This window comes from Gadus chalcogrammus, chromosome 9 (genome assembly GCF_026213295.1).
Source record: "Gadus chalcogrammus isolate NIFS_2021 chromosome 9, NIFS_Gcha_1.0, whole genome shotgun sequence".
NCBI classification, from domain to species: Eukaryota; Metazoa; Chordata; class Actinopteri; order Gadiformes; family Gadidae; genus Gadus; species Gadus chalcogrammus.
Window position 1 is genome coordinate 1,293,616 of NC_079420.1, and position 23,797 is coordinate 1,317,412.

The window sequence follows — 23,797 nt, forward strand, 5'->3', positions numbered from 1 at the left end:
ACGACCGTCTTCTGCCTGATCACCGACGGCGACGAGACGGCGTACAGAGAGGAGGTGAGAGCCCTGACATCTTGGTGGCAGGACAACAACCTCCAGCTCAACCTCAGCAAAACTAAGGAGCTGATTGTGGACTACAGGAAGCAGCAGGGAGCCGAGGACGCCCCCATCACCATCAACGGGACGACAGTAGAGAGAGTCAGCAGTCTCAAGTTCCTCGGGGTCCACATCAGCAAGGACCTGACCCGGACTCACCACACCGACGCCATCACAAAGACGGCAAGACAGCTGCTCTTCTTCCTCCGCAGGCTGCGGAGGTTCAACATGGACTCCAGGATACTCTACACTTTTACAGATACACCACAGAGAGTATCCTGACCGGCTGCATCACCGCCTGGTACGGCATTTTCTGCGCCCTCAACCGTAAGACATTACAGAGGGTGGCGAAAGCTGCCCATCACATTACCAGGACGGAGCTGCCATCCATGGAGGACCTCTACACTCAGCGCTGCAGGAAGAAGACTAACCGGATTATTAAAGACCCTCATCACCCCGGTAACAAACTGTTTCAGATGCCGGTCTCGCACCACCAGACTCAGGGACAGTTTCATCCCACGGGCCATAAGACGGCTGAACTCCTGAGTTACCTCGCTCACCACCATGATACTTTATAACTGGCCACTTTATAACTTGCCACTTTATATCAGTCGACATCTGGATATACACGTCTGTTTACATTTTACATTTATTTAGTTTTGCATTTAGGTCTCTGCTCTCCTACTTGTGTTCCTCTTATACACTTACTTTTTATTATTATTATTATTATTATTACCGTATATATTTTTATTATTTAAGTCTCAGCTTTCCTACTTGGGTTTCTCTGATACTTTTACTTTTTCTTATATTGCAATGTTGGAGGAGCCCAAGACTAAAGAATTCCATTGCCAGCGACTGCTCTGTAATTGTTGTGCACATGACAGTGAAACCATCTTGAATCTTGAATCTTAAATGAAACCCATGGATCCAGTCCCAGACCGCAGGCCATCCACTATAGTCATAAAAGTCCCTGGTAAGTCACATTAAGATGCAGGCTAACACAGCACTCAGGAAATGAGAGAATCCAAGAGGACAGAGTGAAAGAGTAGAAGGACACTGCAAACAGAGGGACTCCCCGTTCTCCCAAGGTCTAAAGCATCACTTACACAACATCGCCCTGCCATCCAGATCACACATGTCCCTGGGAAGCAACACACTAACAACACGTTGCTGGAAACAACAAAAATTGTAACTGAAATGAATATGTGGGAAAAGCATCTGTCTCAGTGAATCTAATATTCATGTGCCTGTATGCTGGTGTAGACTCTACCACACTCTTTTCCCTCCCTGGCTGTTTCTGTAATTTTCTTCTCCCTCTTCAAGGTTTTCTCTTCCCCCTCTTCCACTCATTCCCCTTCAGTAGATGTCACCATCAGACATAGCACATTTAAATTCAGCCGGCAGCGACATGACAATGCAGTTGTAGCCACTTCTATTGATGTTTTGGTTTTGTTTATGTTTAGAATTAAAATGAAGTCAGTGGAAGCCAATTTCAAGCAATTTTCGTGTACTGTCAAATGTAGAAACCAGTGAACCCCATTGTACTGTGGGACGAAAATAAGTACAAAGCTATTTACCCAAAGTAATAGCTGACCATTGGTATGATGCAAAATCGGGTATGAATAGAGACAACCTGGACCTCATAAACCACAACTGGTGAATAATTTATACGAAACTGACTCACTTGTGCCTTGCTGACTAAATCCAAAAAGGGAATTCTATAGCATCTGCCCTTGCAATTGTTTTGGAAGGGCGTATTTTGTCTGTGAGTGCACAAATGTGTGTGTGTGTGTGTGTGTGTGTGTGTGTGTGTGTGTGTGTGTGTGTGTGTGTGTGTGTGTGTGTGTGTGTGTGTGTGTGTGTGTGTGTGTGTGTGTGTGTGTATCTGTGAATCTGTGAATATGCCTCTTTTTGTCTACAATTTTTTTCTCTGCAGAGATTCTAGACGAAGCCTGATGACTAAGACAGTACTCTATACACAACCCCCGGTGATGTAGAGCCAGAGGGTTCATTCAGAAAATAAGACATGACTGAGCCAGCAGGGGAGGACGAAGCCATGTCACACTTCTTAATCTGGACTAATGATTTAGGCAGGGGTTTTCCCTTGACGGCATTACGAAAAAAAATTAACATATAACACGTCTTGCTTAATCTGCTCCTCCTCCCAAGAGACAGTCAGCCTCTGCCGGAGGAAATCAATTCAAACCCCGGCCCGGATTCAACTCTCCACAAAAAGAAATCCAAATATATTAAGCAGCAGATGTATTACTGTCATTGTTATCGACAGAAAGATAAAAGCAGTTCAAGAATTCTCGAATCCGTCAATCCACAAGTTGCCAATGATGTCCAGTTTATCCTCTTACCTTCCACGATCTTCCCGGTGCTTTCGGCTACTCCACCAGGAACGACCTTGGCGATATAGGCACCTATCTCCCCTCTGCTCCCGGGAATCTCCTTCCCACCAACCACTCGGATCCCCAGACCGTTCCCTGGGCACAATAACAGGATGCAAATCAGCCCTCCAACAGGCAAACAAAGATACGCAGATAAAAATTATTCATTTGATTAATTTAGCACTTTACAGTGTTGGGGATCCCACCTCATCCACTACCTGTGGATAGGTAAAGATGGAAACTACCCAACCCAGGGAAGCATGATATGGTCTGGAATTAAGGCAGGACAGCGGGTTTAGCAGCCCTACTCTTGCGGCGTATGCAATGGGATCTTTAATCTACCACAGGGAGTCTGGACCTTGATTTAACGACTCTGAATGACTGCACATTACTAGAAGACAGGGTTTTGTCTCTGGGGAACTAAGATGTAGGCCAGAGGGGTGAATACCCCCCACTGGCTCTCCAACACCCCTGCCAGCAAGATCTGGTCCCCAATCCAGGGAGGACCCTGATCAGCCCACACTGGGCTTCTGTTGAATCCAACAGTGCTAGGCAGGTCGCCATTTAACCAGCCAGAAAACCTTTACATCACGTCGTGGTTTGTGTTTGTGACCTTCATGTCGTTGTGTATCATAGGGCTTTACCTGACACACTGGAGTCCTTAAGGTCTCTCTTGAGGGTAACCCGGGTGTGAGGGAAGGCGTACGTGATGAGCCTCATCTGCAAAGGCGACACAGAGAGTATTCACAAGCAGTAGAGGATATCCTGGATTCAACTGAACACCACAGGGAAGACCCATAGTGGTGAAGACGAGGCTTAATGGAACCCAACCTGTCTCTTGTCCAGCATGTGTCCACTCTGCGGATGTCCTTCTCGGGGCTTATCAAACCAATCCGTGTCCTCCCGCCTCAGGTGGTAGGCTGTACAGGACATAGGTCATCATAGGTTAGCAAAATGAACATCATGCACGACTGATCCATGTGGCTGATTTAGCTTCATGCTTTATCCATTGATAAAGTGACTTGACAAAGTAAGCTGGACAACAGCTAATCAAACCACATGACTCTAGATAGAGGAAGGAATTGCAGTGTAGGGAATATCGTTCTCTTATGATATTCAGCTGTGGAATGGCATCAGATATGTCCATAATAGGGAAAATTACCGACTGACCTAGAATTGCCTTTTACAACTTCTACATCTTCACAACCATGTGTTAAGTAATTCCTTGGTTAACCTTGCTTTTTTGTTTGAATGCAATCATCCCTGATTGTTTGCTAATTGTGTTGTGTAGGTGAAGGTATTTCATACTAAATATATTGAACACTAAACCTCTGTTATAGCTTTGAATGTTTGATGTAATTACTAGCTTAACCGTGTGTCACTTTTGACGAGATAGAAGAACAAAATCAGCTGAAAATATAGTTTTTAAATGACAATAACCATACATTTTCCTCCTTGCTTCACAAATATAGATTGTCAAAATGTTTTCCTTTTTCCTTTCCTGCCAAATCCAAGTCCTAAGTGTGCGTGCCTGCAACAATAAACAAGTAGCATTTTGGCCTTTATGATTGTAAGGCGATTCACTGTTATGGTGTCCACTAACAGAGGGGTTACGATGGCACCTATTGCCCTCTAACTTTTATATTCAAATCATGTTTTGAGGCGAAGTAACAGAACCACATTCAACCTTCACACTGCTCCTCCAACAATATTAATCTTACATCTATAAACGATCGGATATCTGAATGTCAAGGCGCTGCGTTGACATTTTAAATGCACTGGAATGTAGAAAGCTGAGTGGAAAGATATGAGGATGCAGAAAGAAGTGAGGAAAGGCACCCTTCATGCTTTATCGCTATAGGGCCTCATAATGATCTAAGGTGGAAGGTAAATGTTGCCAGTCAAGCTAATCAATCTGATCAAATGTATACATTGGCAGATTAAGAGGACACAGAAATCTGCAAAGGATCCAATTGAATGGAGGACAAAAAGGATAAGGGGGGCTTACATTGGAGCCATGAATATTGTATAAAATGTATACCTGAGTTAAACTTATCCCTCATATCCAGATTGTAACCATAAAGCATCGTTGATATGCTATCGCAAGACACAATCTGATGTTTGCACCTCGTTGCAATTCGCAAAACCTTCATGCTTGACTTGAAACATTTAAGAATGGTTTCACAGTATGCTTAATACTTAATATAACCCTGGACCTCTGGATACTGGATACTGCATGGGTATGACAACTGGAAATGGGTGGATATGCTTACAGTGCTGCTGTGACGTTGAGTCATTCCAGAATGAGGTATTCATCTAGCCAATATGTAATGAGACATTCAGTCGTTCTAAGCACCGTCAAGATGGGATTGATTCCAGAATGGGTATGCACACGACTAATCTGCTGTATATGGCATGTGTTTTGAGCGATACAATCAAAAGTATGGTTCATTGCATTCCATGAGTCAGTCATGTTTCCATAATCAGCTGATAGGGTGGTTCATTGGGAACCACAGGGTGTGAAGTGGAGCCACACACACACTCTGATAAGTTTTATGGTCTCACCTTCTATATTCCAGTTTGGGCCTCCAGCTGGGATACAAAATGATATGTAGGCTTTTTGAGATATGTTCAAAACATTTTCCATTAACTTATCAGACTACAGGATTTGTGTTAAGGATAGATTGGTACTACAATAGGCTTTATCACATGCACTGGATTCATTAATTTGTATATAGTTCATGCTTTGTGAGGAGATATATCCACAGGCTCTAATATTTGTACTTTATAGGGCGACTACAATTTCTAAAAGGAAATCAAGCAAGTTCATACACAAAGTATATTTCTGGAATCAGTGGGAGATTATTTCATTAAAAATGACATTCACATCATAAAAAAGGGTTTGTTTTCTTTCAAACTAGAACTTATTATAATATACCCTACCGTGTCTGATACTCTCATGAAAGATTCTGGCATCATCTCTGTTCAAAGCCAACATGGAGTCACTTAAGGCTGGAAGCAAGGCAGATGGACACTCTTACGTAGGGGTCAGGGCATATCTTTGTATCATGATTATTATCACTTATCACTTTACGATTAATTTCAGGATTATGACAATTATTATAATTAGGCTTTGCGATGATATAATATCTAACTTTCTTGCTCGCCTCTACCTATAGTCAGACAGGAGGCTATTATCTTAACTAAATGTGTTTTAAGATAATATGTTTAGGATTTTGTTTTCTATTGTTTCCAAGTCATTCTAGTCAATTTTATTTGTAAAGCCCTTAATGACAGTTACAGTCTCAAAGGGCTTTACAGGCCATATATTGATAACACCCCCTAACCCTATCCCCAAAGGCCAAGAGAAAAATCCCTTAAATATCAAGGAAAAAAACTTGAGTTTCTGATTAATCTATTTCTTAGATAACCTTTACCCTCATACACACCAAAAGGAAACATCAAACAATCGCTAGAGGAAGGGCCAACCGGTTTTGATTTCTGATGCACAACTTGTAATGTGATTCACTCTGCAGTACAAGTTTATCCTTGTAGTATAGTGAGAGCACAGCACACAAGGAATAAGTCCACCAAAATAAATTACCATGTCAGTTACAGGGTCACATGCACATTGACACATAGCAGAGGATGTCCACACCAAGACCAACATGCAGAACATTCACTTTATTAAGATGGAAAGACAAACATTGCACAACATGCGTGGAGCAAAGAAAAGGACTGACAAAGACGAAAAAGTGAACAGACCACAACAGATACAAAGGTTGTCACAGCGTGTATGTAAAAGTATGTGCTATACACATTATATATTCAAGAATGATATATTCCAAGATAAGAATATATACACTATAGCTTCTCTCCAATGTTTCAGTAAACCCAGTTGTGGGTTTACTGTGATTCAGCACTGTGGCTTTGTCGTTAAGATGATCCAAAAGAGCTTCAAGGCAATATATATATATATATATATATATATATATATATATATATATATATATATATTTGTTCAGAAGCAATGCCGTACTTCCCACAGAAGACACTATTTTACAATACTGGCAACCGAGGCCAGGCGTCCTTCTGGCTAGGGTAAACTCTCATTTCTCATATATGCACTACAGTGTCTACCAAGTATTTGCTTGAAAATAGATCTTTTATTTATATGTTTAGAAAAATAGAAAGTGCACAGTTTGATATCACAGACAATCAAAGACACCAGATAACGTGAGCCGGAGACCACTTTGATCACATACCTCCACAGGAGCTGAATGTATGCATCGGCAAACAAACAAATGCACACTAAACACCAAAAAGAATACCATGCAAACATCTCACGTGACAAATAACACAGGACAGGAAAAACCACAGCGAATTACAAGAACGTAATTCACTGTCTGGCCTACGGAAGACTGAGTGGGTGCCAGTCGACGATGGGGGGTGGGGGGGTGTGGGGGGGGGGGGGTCAGGAAAAACAACCACCAGAGTGAGCATGCACAAGCAGGTCCAGCACGTGGGGCCGCCGCCTCGGTGTCATGCCCCATTTACCTTCGCTGTCAGACATGGCGCCCTGCATGTCGTCCATCATGAAGGCAACGTCTCGGTCGTAACCTCGCGTGCGAGACTCCTCCCTCATGTGCTGCTGCACTTCTGGCAACGAATGGCTGGAGCCGAACTGGTCCCGGGAGTCGGCGGAGATGGGGGGGAGGGGGCCGGCCGAGGCCCTGGCCATGCCCATCGGCTGGCCCACGGGGCTCAGGGGGCTCTCCTCCTCCGAGTTCTGGGCCACGATGGGGATACGCCCGCGGCTTTGGCTGATGGGCAGGCTGGTGGGTTTGGCCCTGGCCACCCCGGGGGCGAACGCCGCGTCCAGGACCTCCCCTTCCGTTTTCAGCCGTAGAGAAGAGCTGGACAGATCTCGCTTGAGGGACAGATCCAAACCGTAGACGGAGGACGGCCGCGAGGAGGGCCGGGAGGAGGGCCGGGAGCGGCTCCCGCTGGGGAAGGTTCCGTCGTCATGGACGGAGGACCGCATGGGGGGGCCCAGGCCCAGGGCCTGGCCTTGGTTGAGAGAGCCAGACAGATTGGCCCCCAGAGACGAGCCCAGGTATTTCTGCTGTTCGGATAAGTTCTTCCTGAGCCCGAACGTGATCTCATCCTGCAGCAACCTGGCCCTGGCAGCTAGGTTAGTCACAGACGAGGATCCAGAGCCCATATAGCTACCGTAGTCGGGTTCAAGATCGCGATTCTCTTGAATAGGGGAACATTTGGTGATCGCTTTTGGATCTATCTGGGCCTTTTTATTTTTGACTTGTTTCTGGTAAAGAACGGCGGCAGGTAATTGCTTTGCAGCCTGTTTTTCCAGGGTCAGTCTGCCAATGCTGTACTTTTCTCCTTTGGGGAAATGACGGAAGTTGGCGTCACTAGGGAGGTATTGAGGCAGGCCCAAACCTGTGAGATGTTCCAGTCCCTCGGTTCCTCGTCGGAACTCCTGCTTGATCTGCTGCTTCAGGAGCTTCAGCTCATAAGGCTCTTCCATGGTGTCGTCGTCCCCTTTCACATAACCCTGCAGCCGAGACTGCCCTAAGAAATCTGCGACCTAGAATTGAAAAAGATGAAATATCAATGAGATGATGTATAGTATACATAATAAACGTAATAGTACCATAAAGTCATGACCATTATCAGATACCGTGCAACGGCATTGTGTTTTATTACATATGTAATTCAATTATTTAAATATTTTCGCTAAAGCTGTTGTAGGTAAGATTCAAGATTTATAAAGAGAGAGAGAGAGAGCAGAAGAGCAGATTATTAATTTAAACAACCAATTACGTCGTCTCTCTCTCGTCTCCCTCCCTCCCGATGCTTCTGCACTTTTGGGAAATGTTGCATTTCACACATATGTAATTGACAGGGGGTTTGACCAGGGCTGGTTGTTCGAATGATCCGGGAGCAGTCTTAGATCGAAATTGTCTCTTTCAAATGCAGGCACGATACACTCCAGACAGATATTCTTAGTGCATTTCACTCACTCATAGCTGAGGGATCGATATGCAATTTCTAACCAATTACACTCATTCATATCCGTTAAATCCTACTAAACAAGCACATTTTTTATACTAAGTTAAGGCTTAAGGTTACAATACGCCAGATTTGTGATTTCAAGCCAGCTTCAGTTTATATTGACTGAATAAAACTCTCTGCTCCCAACCCTCCCTCTCCCCACTCTCTGCATTCCCTGCGCACCCTCTAACAGCAAGGCATGCTTTTTGAAATTGAACATGAGATCTGAAATAAGATTTGTCACTGCTGCAGAGTTAGAGCAATAAAACTAGATCCCTCTAGCATTTTGCATATTTTACCTTCGAAAGAAATAGAAAGGAGCACTTTCTAAACAAAATTGTCAACAAACAACGCCCTATCAAGACTGATAGATTTGTCAGGGCTGTATGCTCAACATAACTAAATAAGTAGCATTTACCTCTGCTGTGCGTCTGGCCTCTGCAGCTCGAAGCAGTCTATCCGCCTTGGACAGGTCCTTATCAGGCAGGCTGAACCCAGACCCCAGGCCGGCAGAACCCAACCCTGTGGATCCCTTGGTCAGTTCGCCTATGTCGTCAATCAACACATAGTTCCTGGCATTGTGGTGTTCTATATCCGCATAGTAGGACTCAGCGGAGATGCTGGACATGGGGCTGGAGGCCATGCTCCTCTCCTCTAGCCCCAGCCTCAGGTCAAGGCTTCCGTATTTCCCCCCCAGATGGGCCACCTCGTAGCCGCTGTCTGTGGAGGCTGGCACAATGAGCAGAGGCTGGTTCCGGATCACCTCGTAGTTGGTGGTGATCTTCGGCTCCAGGTCAGAGATGTTGGTCTGTCGCTGCTTCCCCGACTGCAGGAGCAGCGCGTGCTGGTAACTGCTGTGCTGGGACTGGCCGAGGGAATGGTCAGCTACGGTTTGGTAGGGGGACACCTGGTCGTGGTAGTGTGACTGCTGCGGGTAAATGTTCTGCTGCGTGTAATGGCTGGTGGTCTGGGTTTGAGGCGCATACTGTGCATAGTGGGAGTAGGGACTGGTGAGGGTGGAGTACTGGGAGTCAGCTTCCGTCTGCGGAGGGATGAACTGGTCGAACTCGGACTGGGGAGCCGTACGGGGCCTTTCCCGCCCCTCGCCCCTCGTCTCTCTGATATTGCTGACCTCACTGTCGGACATGTAGTCTCTCTCCTCGGCCACCCCCTGGAGGTAGGCCCTTTCTCTCTTCTCTCTCTCCTGCAGCAGGGCATCCTTCCGTCTGTTAATGCCCATCTCCAAGTACCTGTGAACGATGACAGTACGGTTGTGGTTACATTCTATGTTCTTCTTACAGATTGCTTGGCCGACACAAAAGCCTAAGAGGTAAAAAGATTTGCATGGTGTTCACACAGTGGTACCTTTACTATGTGTGAATATGGAGGGGTCTCAGTGACTGATGCCTGGGAAGCCAGTTTGCCCACTTAGCTAGTGGAGAGGTGAGAGGTGAATCATGCATGCATGAAATAATGGTTTAATGGGGCGGAGGCTGCAAGACATTATCTTGCAAACAAATCAAATACATTCAACAATATTGAAAATATAGAAACAAAATGTGGTTCACGTGGTTTGAGCGTAATTATTTCTGTGATGCAATTGATGTTTTTTCTTTTTTTACCGTAGCTTGGCGTCAATCTCTTTCTCTTCTTCATCCAGTTCTGCCTGTTTCTTACGGAGCTTGGAGGATTCTCTCTCCACCAGATCCAGTTCCTTATCGATGTCCTGCAGGATCTTGGCCCGCGCCATCGTTGTGTTGCGGGCGAGCCGGCGGCGGGCGGAGTTGGTGCTGTAGCCTGACCGGCCGGTCAGGGAGTCGTCCTCAGGGGGGGGGTCAGGCAGAGTCCGCTTCACTTTCTTACCGGTGCCAGAAGGAGAGCATCGGCCCTTCAACACACAACACAACTTTATAAGATGACATTATTGTACGATTAAATATATGTATTTAAGTTGTACATTTATATATTTCAATAGTATTCTACAATTGTATTATATTTATTTTTTATTATTATGTGTATTAATTTCTGATTCAACTTACAGTAAAGCTGTCATAGTATCCACTGATCCTCTCATCAGTGCTCGGACTGAGTGACTTGGGATCGGACAAAGATTTCTGCCCTGGCTTCAGCATCCTGGGGCTCGAGGAAAACCTGGATGGGTCAGCAGTCAGCATCTTCTTGCCTCCCATCGATTTATCCGGGGACAGTGGCGAGACAGGGGAGTAGCTTACCCTTGTTTTTGCAGGGGTATCTGTGATAAAATGTGCTGTAAATCCAATCTCAGGGTGCCTTCTGTCTGAGTCTGTTTGACAGCTCAAACTGCCTCCTCTCTTGGAGTTTTCGGGGGCTGAGATGTGCTTGATGATTTCAACCTTAGTATCCATCTGCATGTTGGGCCTTTTGAGGGAGCCAGAGTGATCGGTCTGAACGGAAATCTCTGCCACGGTTTGGATCGCTATGCTGGATACTCTCGAAGCATGTTTCCCTTCGCCACTGTGCTTACGGGTCCGCCGCCGAGAACGCGTGGGCGTATCCCACTCGTCCTGATCTTCATCGTCCGTCTGGGCACTGCTGTCATCATTTCTCTTGTTTCTCTTTTTCCTCCCGACATGCTGCTTGTCTGGGGAGTCTTCGTCGTCTGTCTGTACACCACTATCCACTATCTTCCGCCCTGTGTCCTGATCTGCCTGCCTAGAACCATCTGAAAGCTTCTTGATCCGCTGATCCTGGCATCCATCTAATTGTACCCCTCTTGGAATGGGACTTGTACCCTCATCTCTAACAGGCCAGTACTGGCCATTATCCCCTACGCCTGCATATTTAGCATCTAAGAGGTTGCCTGGGCTACCTGAGGTCTTATAGTGGTCATCCAGTTGCTGCTGGAGCTGCAGTTGGAGATGCTGTATTTGTTGGAGCTGCTCTTTCTGCTGAGTATACGTCTCCTGCTGAGCGACCATATGCGCATGATGTTCCTCCTCTTGCTGTAATAGAAGCTGCTGTTTCAACGACTGGAGCTCCTCAAGCTCTCTCTGGACCATCAACTGCTCTTGTTCCCGGTAACGCTGAATCTCGTGCCTCTCCCACTCAAGTTCTTCAGCCAAGCAAAGCTGCTTCAGCTTCTCTAATTCCAGAAACTCCCTCTCCATTTGATACTGGGCCATCTTGGTGTTGTCCAGACCGGGGAACATAGGCGAGGAGGCCAGAGCGTCGAGGGAAGCTGCAATGGCTTCCAGGGTCGTGTCTGAGTACATTTCAGGGTAGCCAGTGAGAAGTTCAGAGAGGGCTGATGGCACCAGCTCCTTATGCAGCCCAACGTCAAGAGGAATGATCTGGCTAGGATCTGGGGTGGAAAGGAAGCCATAGGGGTGTGGCACTAGTTGGTTCTGGAGGGCGGTTGTAGAAGGTAAGGTAGCACTGAAAATTGAGCCAGGCTGAGTAGTTACAGCATAGGATTGGATTGGGGCTGATACAGAGGAGTACACAAATCCATCGGAGGTCCTTAATGTATTATTTACGCCATATCCAATTGCAGGGATCTGGGAATATGGAACCATGGCCATCCCAGCATATTCTTCCGCTGCTTTGCTGGTGTAGTCTATGGCTGTACCTGCCATATCGAATGCAAAAATATTGGTATATGTCGATCATTTATACAAGGATTTAAGATGAATGTATAAAATCCATGCACTTCTGATTAGACTGGAATTATACATGCAAATCTTGAGTCATATTGGCTAGCATGATGCAAAGCCAAAATATTGAGGAAGAACACGCAGGCACACGCATGCATCTGTATTTAAAAAAAGAAGAAGAAAAAGAAAGAAGAGAGAAAGAAGAAAAGCAAAGAAAACAAATGATTAAAAATGGCAAACATGCTAATGAAACAATTAAATCATATTCAAGATTAGAACAAACAATAAAGACTAAGAAAACTACTGCATGCAAATGAAAAATCAACATAAGGAGTGAAAAGAGGAAGTTATATTTATTTATACAATTTATGCAAGAAATTATACCGCGTCCAAGACAACTTCGAACTCCACAGGAAATTTGCTATATTGTGGACATCAACAAAAACGGTTATAATAGTTTAATATCCATTAACGACGAAAGTCGCCATGTTTGATGTTATTAAGGTAGGTCGAAGCTCTGATGTGTACAACCGTTCAATTAATTTTTAACACGTTGGAGCTCGTTTCTTTGGAGTTCTGGGCTTCTTGAATGCAGCATGAGTGCACAGTTTAATGGAATTGTTTACAATAATAATTTGCATATCACCATACTGAACATTGTAGGCAAAACCTATTTTGTACTCACCAGCAGAAAGTTGAGACGGTGTTAGGTCTACTGCTCCATCCGATGATCCACTAAAGTATGCAAAGCCATTCTTTGGCTCATAGCTAAAAAGTCCAGATTCTGCCAGATTTGTCTCAGATGCAGAGGCTTTAATTATATCCACTCCTTTGACACCGAATGTCGCTACAGTATTGTAGTGGTAGTCTCTGTACCCGAGGCGGTTGTCGGGCTGGGCGGTAACTGGTGGCTGTGTTCTACAGCTTCTGGTGAATGGTAGTTTATAGATGACATCACAGCACACACTTCTTCTCGCAGCTGTTAAATCCACTGGAGAGGCATCATCATCCTCCACAACAGTGGTGACCACTCCAGGACTCGTGCTAGAATAAGCTACAATTGCCCTCATCGGTTTGTAGTTTGATAGATCCATGGCACCAGTAGCCTCCAGTGAAATGACGGGATATCCATTGCCAACAGAAACTGAAGTGTGTCTTTCAAAAACAGGGGTAATGGCTCCGAAAGAAAGATTCATGGGTGCGTCTTGAATACTTGCCATGGTGCTAACAGGTGCAACAGGTAGGGGGTCCAGAGGCCTGTACACAATTTGTGCCATTGGCTCAAATGTTTTGCCTGTGGCGAGAGCCAAAGGCATAGAGGTTATGCAGCCCTGTAAGTCCAGAGGCCTCTCTGCCGGAGTGCTGTATGATGCAATGGTGGCGGTGCATGTGACTATTGTTATGCTATCAGTTACAACTGAGAGAGTTGTAGCTGTGGTAATCACTGGACTAAGGTTCACTATCTCAGGCTGCACAGCTGTGATTTGTCTACCACTAGAGTCGCTAGAAAATGACTGTCGGCGGGAGTGGGTAGGGGTTAGATCCATGCCACTGTCAGTCATCTTGACACCGACCTTCATTGTGCGCAGATCAATAACATCACTGGGATAGACCCCCTTCCCATTCGGTTTTTGCAGGGTTTGAACCTTCGTGATTTCGGGTTGTATTGTTATTTCGACACTCGGTGGAATGACCTGTGGTAGTCTTTCATGGACAACCGACACAGTGGTCCTCTGAACTTCAGTGGTAACCACCTTCGTCACTCTACTCTGAAGGTTTTCCGGAGGCTGACCTGAGGTGGAGATGGAGGAAGAGTACATGTGACTCTGTACCTTCTGGCTCTCGATAGAATCTTGATGAATCTCAGTGATGAGGACTGGGGCCACAGGCACTGACTGATGCATTTCCTGGACTGTAGGTATGGAGGTTCTTCTTGTATAACCTCCAGAAGTTAAAATATCTTTAGGAGCATCATGAAGACATGGGGAGTATGTTAACACATGTGGTTGGTGCACAAAATGAACATAATCTTTGTTGTACAGGTTTTGAGGAGAGCCATATACATCCAGAGGTATTTCCATTTTTGGTGTAGTTCCCACATGTGCCAGTGGGAATGGCTGTTGCATGGTGATTGATTCCCGTCTGGTGGTAGCAATTGCGTCTGTTGTGACCACTTGTGTTGGGATGTCATATTCTGAGGGGTAGATAGACATCTCACCCATGGTGTATGATGGTTGAACTATTGATGATATAGAAGTTCTTCTACTTGTAGTTATGGCCTCAGTTTTAATAACACCAATTTGTATTTCGGACTGTGGTAGGAAAACCATTGCACTAGTTACTCTCTGATGCTCGATTACCGGTTCTGGTATGATCTCTGTAGGTATCTCATATACAGGGTGCATCAGAATAGCATCTACTACTGTTGCCGCTGGTGGCATCACTGGAGGTGCAGATACATATGCCAGTGTGTTGTAAATGGCAGGAGGTATCGCTTGATACAATGGCATTAGTGTCTCTTCCATAACAACAGGGGTTGGTCTAATTTCTGGAACTACTGTCATTGCTGTATGTACACCAGTTAATGGGAAAGCCACTGAAGCATCAGGAGTAAATGGTGAAGCTGCGAGTAATGCTGGAACTCCGACATGAGTTGAAATAACCTCTGTAGCCAACTCAACTTTTGGAGGGGGGGTCACTGCATCAACTCCAGTGGGTGCTCTATGCACAACTGAATGCTGCACCACTTCTTGTAATGGTATTTCAGAAACAGCCTTGTGAGATATGACCTCTGTTGGTATGAAAATATCCTCATACATCGCAGATACCGGTGATGATACTTGACGGGCCGCCAATGGAATGGGTACTGCGCTTGCGAGCATAGTGAAATTACTTGGAGTAGCCTCTTGTGGATATTCAACATGTATTTCTTGGCTCACATAATGAGGAACAGGTATTTCTCTGGGCTGTTGTTGTGTGATGTTTTCTGCCACAGAAAGCACTTCAGTAGGTATTTCAACCACAGATGTTTCACATGTAATGTCTATGACTTCTGATTCTCCAGAGGGAATAGATGGTGTTAGGGCAATGACTTGGACAGCACGGGGTTCAACAGGAGCCGCCGGCTCTAGAGGCATTGTGATGAATTGAGACGTCAATGGAGCTGGTTGAGAAAATGGCTCCATTTGTTTTGCTGTCAGGTGTAAATATGGTTTCTTGATAGGAGGTGGAACACTGTAAGATTGAATTAGATCTTGCTGACCTGATGTCTCTGCCATGGCAGAAGGCACTGATGAGAGATGTTGCTCTGCTAGAGCTTGATTCGTGTTTCTCTGTATTTGGGCAGTAACAGTACTTGAATCAGAGACTAGGACTGGCGCTTCTACAGCAGATGTAACTACTGATATTGGAGGTGTATGTCTTATAGTGGGCACCGATGCCCTGCATAATGTCGCTGGGGCAGAAAAGACCTCAGTGAATCTGTTTTGCTCTGTTGGTGTGGTACGTACTCCTGAAATTCTTGTTGCAGAAATCGACCCTCTCCTTACTGGAGCCTGAACAGTTATGCTCTCAGTTGGTGAGCTAGGCTCAGACGGAAGAGTTATGACTACATAGGTTTGCAAACATTTACCATGTCTAGGTGACAACGGAGACTTCGGAGACGTGGCACTCAGTCTAGATTCTACGGGTCTAGTCAAACTGAATGACAAAGCGTTCGGGGGTTCTCTTGTTCTTGGAAGTGTTGCAGCTTTGTGAGCCACAGGATGAGCAGGTGGTTTGACACTTTCCCCTGGTTTATGGCTGAACACCAGTCCAGCTGGAATAGAAACAGGCTTTGGAGGTATGGGTGGTGGAGGTTTTACAGAATGACTAGGGCTTGATAATGTTACAGGGGCTTGTGATGTTTTAGCTGTGGATATTGAAACAACAGATGGGGCCGGTGAAATTAAGACAGGTAGGTTTGAATATACCATTGGCAAAGGGACAGCGATTGGTGGAGGAGTTTCTGCAACTCGTATTTCTACTGTGTCTGTAGTTCTTGCAGCAATTGGTTTGGAGGAAACAGTTGGAATTGGGGGTGCAACCGGCAGAGCTTTCATTAATGTTGTTTCTTTACTGGACACAATGGGAGCCCCATGAGCCACATTCCCATGTGTCAACTGAGCAGCGGAAGTTAAGGTACTTGATTCAACTTCTGTGGATCGACCAAGAAAAGCAGTGTTTTCAACACTTGGTACTATAATAACTACATGTCCTTGTCTTGTTGGAGGAACCACTTGGGGAACAGAAACATTGTCATGTTGGGTATCCATCCATGGCTGTATATCCACAAATACAGACTGCATTGGTTGGCCAGCAACTGTAGCTGTTGTAGTGGTCATAGTATGGGAGCTGTTTTGCACAGTATTGATAGGTGAAGGGTCCACGGCAGAGAGGGAAACAGACGTAGATCGAGGAGGCGGTGGCGGGGGCACTTTCCTTTTGATCACTGTAGTTGTTCCAGAAGTTAATGATGACACAGTAGCTGTTTGAGCTTGAGCATGAACTATCACTGGCGTGGGCAATTGGACAGCCTCCTGAACAGGGAATGAGTGGACTATGGTGGCTTTTGCTGAAACGGGGGAAGTTACCAGTGCAGAAACTGGTAGTGGAGCCTGTGGTGTGAGAGGGGTTGTAGTAGAAACCAAATCTGGCATTTGAACTACGAAAGGCCTAGGGGATGGCAAAGGGGTGGCTACTGGGGATATAGTTTGGTTGGACGCTGGAGTTACAGCTGGTGCTGTAATGGGTGCTGTTGTTGCTGAAACAACAGCAGGTGTTGGCCCTGGTGTTGATACACACACGGCAGTTGAAGCCCTAGTGTGCATTTCCAATGGTGAGGAAGCCAGGGCTGGCATTTGAATACCTACATGTTCTGCAATCTGTTTTGAGTATTGATTTAGACTACTAGCTTGAGAAACCTCATTTGGACCTGAAACTGTTGCATAAAATCTCTCTGGGTCGGATACCACATCTGGTATTGTAACTATAACGGATTTTAGAGAATAAACTAATTCTTCAGTTGATGGAAAAGCTACAATTGGGGCCATTGATGGCTGAGACATGTTAGCTTGAGGCTGGGCTACAACAGCAGTTGGTGGCGTTGGTGTAGACAATGGGGTTCCTTCTGACGAAGATGTGGCATTTGATGCTAAACTGAAGTCTGGAGTTGGTGGTGAAGTTGGGGGGGATACCGATGATACTGAGGAAGGTGTAGTGATTAACTCCGGGGCAGATATTGGATTTGGGATAGGCCTAGCCTCTGGAATCTCACACACTACACTGATAGGCTCCATGTCATATTCTGAAAACGTTGGGCTAGCACTGGGCTCATCTTTAGCATCAGAATCATCACTGGGAGTAATATCAGATGACATACCAACACCATATTCCTCTGCGAAACTGTCCTCCTCATCCTCACCAGACGAACATTGGGTTATCTTGAGATCTGGTATAGGGAACAGAGATTTCCTGAGAGTAGGATCTTGAGGTGTCATTGGCCTAACAAAGCCTATTCCAGTTGGTGTGGTGGGGGCACTCGTTACCTCAGTCCTCTCCCCCACCCGTTTAGGCGGAGCAGAGGGCCGAGGTGGAGCTGGTCGCTTCTTTTTCTTCACCGTTAGATCATTGTCATAATCAGCCACGTAGATAATCCTTTCAGTTTCATCCGGAGGGGTTGGCTGTTCTGTGATGATGGTCACCACACAGGTCTCGACATCTGGGGATAGAACGTTAATAGACGTATCGGATGTGGAGGATTCCATGGCAGTTTGGGCCTGTTGGAACTCTTCTTCTATCATCATCAGTTCCCTTTTCTTCTGCATCATTTCCTCGTACACGTCCTCTGGGGACCTGAGTTTCTTTACAGACTCAAAGCTAGTGTCATCAATTTGTCCCATCTGTTGGGCATCATCTAGTTTGAATTCAGGTTCCACAACTAAAGACTCGTATAGGTAGTCTTCAATTGTCATTCCTTCATAAAGTGGCTCAACGCTGGGAGGGCTGTCCCCAGGTATAGCTCTACTTTTCTGAATAATGTCCTCATATACTTCATCTGCACTCTTCAAATGTTTCATAAAGATATTGCCAGATTGATCAGCAGGGATCATTGGTATGACTGTTGGTGAGGGCTTGCTTCCTGTCTGCACATCAACAGTGGCATCTGGTTCATGTTCTACACTGCTACAGTTCTCTGAGCTAGTGGTCATGTTGGCTTCCCCAATCGCTTTGGACCGAGGGAAATCGTCTGAATGTGAAGTATCCTCCAGTGGAGAGGCATAGCTTGTTGTTGAAACTAATTCAGCGTGTTTTCTTTGGGATTTAAATTCGTCTTTGTCTTTGCGAGACTTCTTGGTAATCCTTTTTTCAACATGGTCACCATCTTTTGTAGTTTGTTGATCTCCAAAGATCTCCCTTTCTTCCTTTACCTCATCCTCCTCAGAAGAGTCTGCAATGGTGGGGAGAGTTTGGCCTGGTTGCCTGTGCTTTGCTTTGCGGTGGTGCTTGTCCACTTTTTTGTGACTCGGGCTGCTGTCACTATCCTCCTCCAGAGAAGAGGCGGACGTGTGAGAATTCTCTGGAGTGAAGCTAGATGCCTGAACGCTTGATGAGCCCTTCGATAGAGATTCAGTGATACTTTCAACATCTTCATCAGTACTCTGTCTCATTCTCGTCACTGGCGTTGCCTTTTTGATAACAGTGGATGGCGCCGTTTCAGGGACATCTTGTGTGATTCCAGCATCTATCTCTGGCTGGGACATCCTCCTTGCCAGTTGGTCTTCATTATCTGTATCCACTTTAGTCAGCTGTTGCTGGGTTGTCACTGGAGCATTATCAACTCCAACCTCAATGACGGCTTCATCGCTTGTCAGTTTCCTGTCTTTCTCGTCCTCAGAGAGAGACATTTCCTCTTCACCACCCATACCCATTATCTGCTGTCGGATAAAGTCTTCATCCTCTGCAGATGATTCAGCACTTTCCGTTTTAATATCCTCACTGCTTGACGAGATGGAGGTAATCTTAAGCCTTCTCCTCTGGACTCGAGGTGAAGGGGAAGGTGAAAACTCACTTGCACTGCTCTCCTCCATTGGTTGGAAACTAAGGCGTCTCCTCTCTTTAACTGCCTCATTTATTTGCAGAGATGAATCGTTGATTGCATCTTCAACAGGAATATCGACTATTTCCCTCACATCTGTAACTACTTGTGACTGGTCTGTTTTTCTGTTTGGATCCTCATCGCTTGTCTTTAACTCTGGCTCTGAAGTCAGGATAACATTTTCCTGTCCAGCAGAGAGAGAAGCTTTTCTCACTTGAATGGGCTCTTCTGTGGACTCATCCTGGTTTTAAAGGAGATTATAGAAGAAAAAAAAGGGAGGTTTGTAACCAGAAATATTCACTTCATGCATAGTTACATTTGATATCAATATTCATAGGAACATGGTTTAATTTGACATAATTTGAGCTTTCCCCTGTACCCCTATAATTTGAAGATAGTTGTATACGATGTACCCACTATTCATTTTCAAAAAATATTGCACATATTTAAATATGGCGAGAGGGAGAGAGGGAGAGATAGAGAGAGAGAGAGAGAGAGAGAGTATAGAATATATAGAGAGTATAGAATAAAGATTCTTATTTTTGTTAAACGGTGATATACTTACATTACAAATGGTTGTATCTGAGGCCGCTGATTGGTGCTCTGTAATGATTTTGTCCTTTTCAGCCACTTCCTTGCCATTCAATGTGACGATGACCGGCAGATCAAGCGGCCTTTGACCCATTGCTGGCTGCATTTGATCTTGCTCCTGTTGGACCTCGACTTGCTGCCCTAAAGGTTTTGTCGCTTCTGCGATCAATGTGACACTGCAGGGCTGCACATGTTCTTCCTCGACAACCTTCTCCGGATCATTGATGTGTTCAGCAGCCAGAGTGGGTGCAGGCGTTATCTCCGGAGGTACTGTGCTGACCTTTTCATGAACAAGAGAAGGTGGTCTTACCAAGGCCTCAGTCACAGGGACAGCCACAGCAATCGCAACAGGTATGCTAGGTTTAGCGTCCTTCTCCTCCTTAGTTGCAGGACATTCCATTTTTATGGTCATTGTGTTATCGTTTGTAGATACAGCCGTAATGATGTCCATTTTGGCAGTAACCACATCTGCGATCTCTGCCTTTTGTTGAACTGTTGCAGCCCTGGTTTCAAGGGACGCTCCTGTTGTTGTTACGCTGGCGGTGGTGTCCTCTGGTTTGACAGGATCCTCCTGCTCTTTCGGGACAGGAGGTTTAGACTCTTCTTTCTGAATTGGAGTTTCTGTTGGCCGGGCAACCAGCTTGCCGGACGTAGCGGTGAGCGCAGAAGACTCTTCGTTTTTGGCCACGGCTGTTGACTCTGCCTTGGTGGGGGGAGCTGCCGACCCATCCTGCGCGGGCGCAGTGGTGGGTTCCATCTTTGAGGGAGGAGCTGTGGACTGTCTCAAAGGCTTGGCAGGTGCAGGTGAAACATGGGACATTTCCCTCGAGTCTCCCAGCTGTCCTGACAGAGCTCTCTGAGTCTGGCAGTTCAGACAAAGCCATTCCTCCTAAAATCACAGTGAACAGTGAAACAGGTAAGTAAACATTAGAAGTGGGAAAGTGGTCAGGCTAAGTTATTTGTTATGAGACCACAGGTTTATTCATCAATGGGTTGATTAAAAAGTTAGTCCATACACCATTACAGCTGGTTTCACAGATTGCAGACATAGCCACCAGAGACTTAATCATATTGACAATTACTTTATTGACTTCAGTTCTGCACTATTTGAGTTTTGCCAATCTCAAAAAATTTTGAGATTAAATATTAATTTAAAATAATCCATGGAAGAAATCATTAGGGAATATTGAAATTATAATTTCTCTGACAAGATATCGCAAAATAAATGCTAATCCCGCAAAAAATAAAAGTAAATCTGTTTTACAGGCCTTTTACATCTGAATAATTTCGGAAAGTTATCCTCCGTAGAAACATTAACCATTCAGATCTACATTTAATTGAGATTCAAAGAAAAGGAAGATCTCTGAAATGATCAATACGTCTCTCTAATGATCTCTCATTAAAGAGGGGAGGTTTATCATACACAGGGCAGTCCATGAGGAGGATTTGGTGACTACTACATTCCAATGACCTTGTGTATCAGGAGATTCTCAGGCACCTCAAAACACACACAAGTGCTGTCTTCTGTGTGAGTGCAGACTTCATAGCATGACTCCTATGTGTTATGTCAAATGTGTGTCCTAGACCCATACATAAACAGAGATATTGTCCATAAGATGAAGGCCTGTCGCTTTAATATGTGATGCGTCTTTTGCTCTGTCTTTCAGTGTGTGTGTGTGTGTGTGTGTGTGTGTGTGTGTGTGTGTGTGTGTGTGTGTGTGTGTGTGTGTGTGTGTGTGTGTATGAAAGGGGGGGGGGGCTGGGGGTTCTGTCTCTGTTTATAAAAACAACGATAAAATATCTAGCATGATGTCTCTCATATGATGTTCTCGGATGACAGCTTAACGAAAAGACACACTGTTCAATAACTGCAGCGTGTAGCTGCAATATCATTTTAATTCATAATCGATTCTGTATTGATTGCATGATTTAATTTGTCATCAATTCTTCAATGCATAATCCCACGAAAATGTAGTTAATCAATGCTGAAATGTTGATGAATAGAATTATGTTCTCATTTTATGATGCAATTACACTCACGGAAGATGGGAGATCTTTTTAAATGCACCTTTTTTCAATGATTCAGGATCAGTGCTTACGGTATCAAAGTAATGAACAGCCTTTGGAATGGTGAAACCATTCCAAATATAATTCAAGAAAGACCCATCTAAAGACCAAACCTGCATAACTCATAAAATAACATTCAACCTCTTTTTATCAACATCCAACTTCTGCTTCTATTAACCAGGAAAAACGTAGAAGTGCCTGCCAGGAAAACAGAGTATCGAGGATCAAAGGGTTGTGTTTACAGATGGCTGAGCAAGAGCCATGTGTTTCTAAATGCTGCAGCAGTGCCTTGCTCCTCCTCCTCCTCCTCCTCCTCACTCTCTGGTCTAAATATGGCCCTATCTGTCACAACTCTCCAGGTGCAAGCGCAGCCCCAAGCTAAGTCTGACTATCTTCTACCTAACCACCTAATTGTCCTTATTTTGTACCCAACCTCCACAGTCAAGTATATTCTAAATGCTTTAGTTGAATTTACCAATGACATACATTTCCATCAGAATTCGAAATATACGTAGATTGACAAACATGCAGACTTATGGGTACAAATAGCAGATCATGTCCACACTGCCAGGGTGCCTATGGCTGCTGCCAGCTGTTTAGATCTACTCTTGGGTAACTCTGCAAGCAGCAGCCTCCTAACAGCGACCTACTATACATGTCACAGGTTGATGAATAAAAGAGCTAGGATTTTAGCCCTATGGCCTACGTTACAGATGCATGTCGATAGAGGCTGGTACTTCATCAGCTGTGGTGTAACATGGTCCCTGCACAGGTCACATGGGCAGCCTACCTCTATAACAAGAACTTATCGTTGACCTCTGTCGTTAAGAACATTTCCTGAGCGGCAGTGTTTATGAATTGAGTTAGTCATCCAGATCTAGCTAGACGATTTATGAAACTAACATACCTGGCAATGTACCAAACGTTGCATAATTTTCCGCCATCAATGATGTGTACAATGGTACACGCACACACACACACACACACACACACACACACACACACACACACACACACACACACACACACACACACACACACACACACACACACACACTCTATTAGGACTAAAACAAAAAAACGAAGCTTAAAACCACTGCTTTGGAAGTGGAAAGCAATCTGGAAGGCTGTGTGTGTGCGTCAGCTGGTGACCAGCCTGCACACTGAATTCCCAGACCTTCACCGTAACAGCAATCAAACAAGGCTGGGCTGCTGACTCACAAGGCCTGCTGCATCTCGCTGGATGTGCTGAGCTTCACATTATATCACCACCAAGCATGTTATTTACCGCCTTGACTGGTACGCTGCAAAACACAGAGCTCTGTACTGAAAACCACAGCTTACGAACGCGAGGTCTTTGATTGGAGACAAAGGCTTTTCCCCTTGTAAACATTTATTCCATCAACCTGTGCTTTTTCCCAGTGTCAAGAGAGAAAGGACCTTACATCGACACCTCTGATTTCTCACGCTTTCAATTAATGCATTTGTATGCCCTCTATGCCCTGTTAAGCAGCGCTCAACATCAAACTCACTATTTAAAGTGCTTACAGTTGATCCACTATTAAGGTCCAAACACACACACACAGACACACAGACACACACACACACACACACAGACACACACACACACACACACAAATGACAAACAAGATAAGGGCCTACTATTCCAACTTCCAGTAGGGACCAGTAGAATCAGTGATGGAGGGTTGACCGATACATTAACTGCTCTCAGCGAATGACCCCCTGTTTCCAATATGAACAATCCAAAGATAAAGGACATGTTTTATTACCCCAGTACAGAGGGACCACTG

General features: G+C 45.0%; 1 protein-coding gene across 1 annotated transcript in view; it reads right to left on the reverse strand.

The window, feature by feature from the left end:
• The window catches only part of pclob (piccolo presynaptic cytomatrix protein b), a 62,510-nt gene that overhangs the window by 17,042 nt on the left and 21,671 nt on the right, over positions 1-23,797 (reverse strand). The window contains exons 17-26 of the mRNA XM_056598689.1: positions 19,894-20,808; positions 17,100-19,569; positions 12,879-16,010; positions 10,601-12,168; positions 10,184-10,449; positions 8,980-9,811; positions 7,044-8,094; positions 3,318-3,406; positions 3,131-3,206; positions 2,457-2,582 (exon numbers count right to left, since the gene is read on the reverse strand). Coding sequence (XP_056454664.1) covers positions 2,457-2,582; positions 3,131-3,206; positions 3,318-3,406; positions 7,044-8,094; positions 8,980-9,811; positions 10,184-10,449; positions 10,601-12,168; positions 12,879-16,010; positions 17,100-19,569; positions 19,894-20,808 — 10,525 coding nt within the window. The remainder of the gene's footprint in view (positions 1-2,456; positions 2,583-3,130; positions 3,207-3,317; positions 3,407-7,043; positions 8,095-8,979; positions 9,812-10,183; positions 10,450-10,600; positions 12,169-12,878; positions 16,011-17,099; positions 19,570-19,893; positions 20,809-23,797) is intronic.